The 1,266-nt window shown below is 42.3% G+C and overlaps 1 protein-coding gene across 1 annotated transcript in view; it reads right to left on the reverse strand.

The window, feature by feature from the left end:
- LOC131352729 (transmembrane protein 233) overlaps nucleotides 1-548 on the reverse strand; it is a 17,217-nt gene extending 16,669 nt beyond the window's left edge. Inside the window, exon 1 of the mRNA XM_058389050.1 lies at nucleotides 118-548. Within this exon, the coding sequence (XP_058245033.1) occupies nucleotides 118-309 (192 nt within the window). The 5' untranslated portion in view covers nucleotides 310-548. The remainder of the gene's footprint in view (nucleotides 1-117) is intronic.
- Nucleotides 549-1,266: the final 718 nt, after the last annotated feature.

Raw genomic sequence — 1,266 nt, forward strand, 5'->3', positions numbered from 1 at the left:
GAGAGGGCAACTTTCCCTCTGTTAAAGTGCTCTGATTCAGGTCTGAGGAATCCATGAACACATTTATCATGGTCTTCAAGTTGAAATCTGAGTAATAGAGAGATAAAAGTCACGTACCATCATGGAGAAGACGAGCGCTACGATGTTGATGGGCCATGCTGGACAGAAGCAGGTGAAAATGGTCAGAAAGATGTAGTTTCTCAGTGGTGGTGGAGTTTCTCCATCAATCCCTCGCTCCAGACTCTGATCCACGCTGCCATCGATCGAATCCTTCGCCTTCTCCTCGGGTCTCGGAAGTCCAGGACTCATGACCAGACACACACACACACACCCATACACAACGTCCAACAATACACACTTCACGTGATGGACTAAGTGTATATGCAGCAGAAGCAGAGAGAGAGAGTGAGAGAAAGAGGGAGAGAAACAGACAAGAGAGAAAGAGACAAGAGAGAGAGGCTGAGAGAGATTTAGAAAGAGAGAGAGAAAGAGAGAGAGAGAGAGCGAGAGAGAGAGAAGTGTGAGGCGCTCAGCCGAAGAAGCAGAGTGAGCCAGAGACGGGATACGCCTTAATTACCTCCAAGGGTGTTGGAGTGAAAGTGAATATTATCCCACTTCAGAGAGAGAGACAGAAATAGAGAGAGTGAGAGAGAGAGAGAGAGAGAGAGACACACACAAACACAGAGAGAGAGAGAGAGAGAGAGAGAAAGAGACTTGGAGAGATGTTGTAATGAACTGAACAGACAGGCGGATTTGAATGCTAATGTTTATCATCGTTATTCTAACCGTGAAAGTGAGACAGTTGAGGATCAGATGCTTTTCCATTCAGGGAAAGTGAGAGAGAGGTCAGGATGGAGGACACACACACACACACACACACAGTTACAGAGCTAGCAGACGTCCGAAGTGTGTGTGTGTGTGTGTGTGTGTGTGTGCACTATCACACATCAGCACTAGGACACATGCTGATCCTGATACTTTGAGTAAATTGTTGTAGAATAAACTGCTAAAGTGTCTGATGTTACACTCTATTACACTCTAATAAACTCTAATACACTCTATTATACTCTATTACACTCTATTACACTCTAATAAACTCTAATACACTCTATTATACTCTATTACACTCTAATAAACTCTAATACACTCTATTATACTCTAATACACGCTAATAAACTCTATTATACTCTAATACACTCTATTATACACTAATACACTCTAATACACTCTATTATACTCTAATACACTCTATTACACTCTATTATA

This window comes from Hemibagrus wyckioides, linkage group LG05 (assembly GCF_019097595.1).
Source record: "Hemibagrus wyckioides isolate EC202008001 linkage group LG05, SWU_Hwy_1.0, whole genome shotgun sequence".
Classification (NCBI taxonomy): Eukaryota; Metazoa; Chordata; class Actinopteri; order Siluriformes; family Bagridae; genus Hemibagrus; species Hemibagrus wyckioides.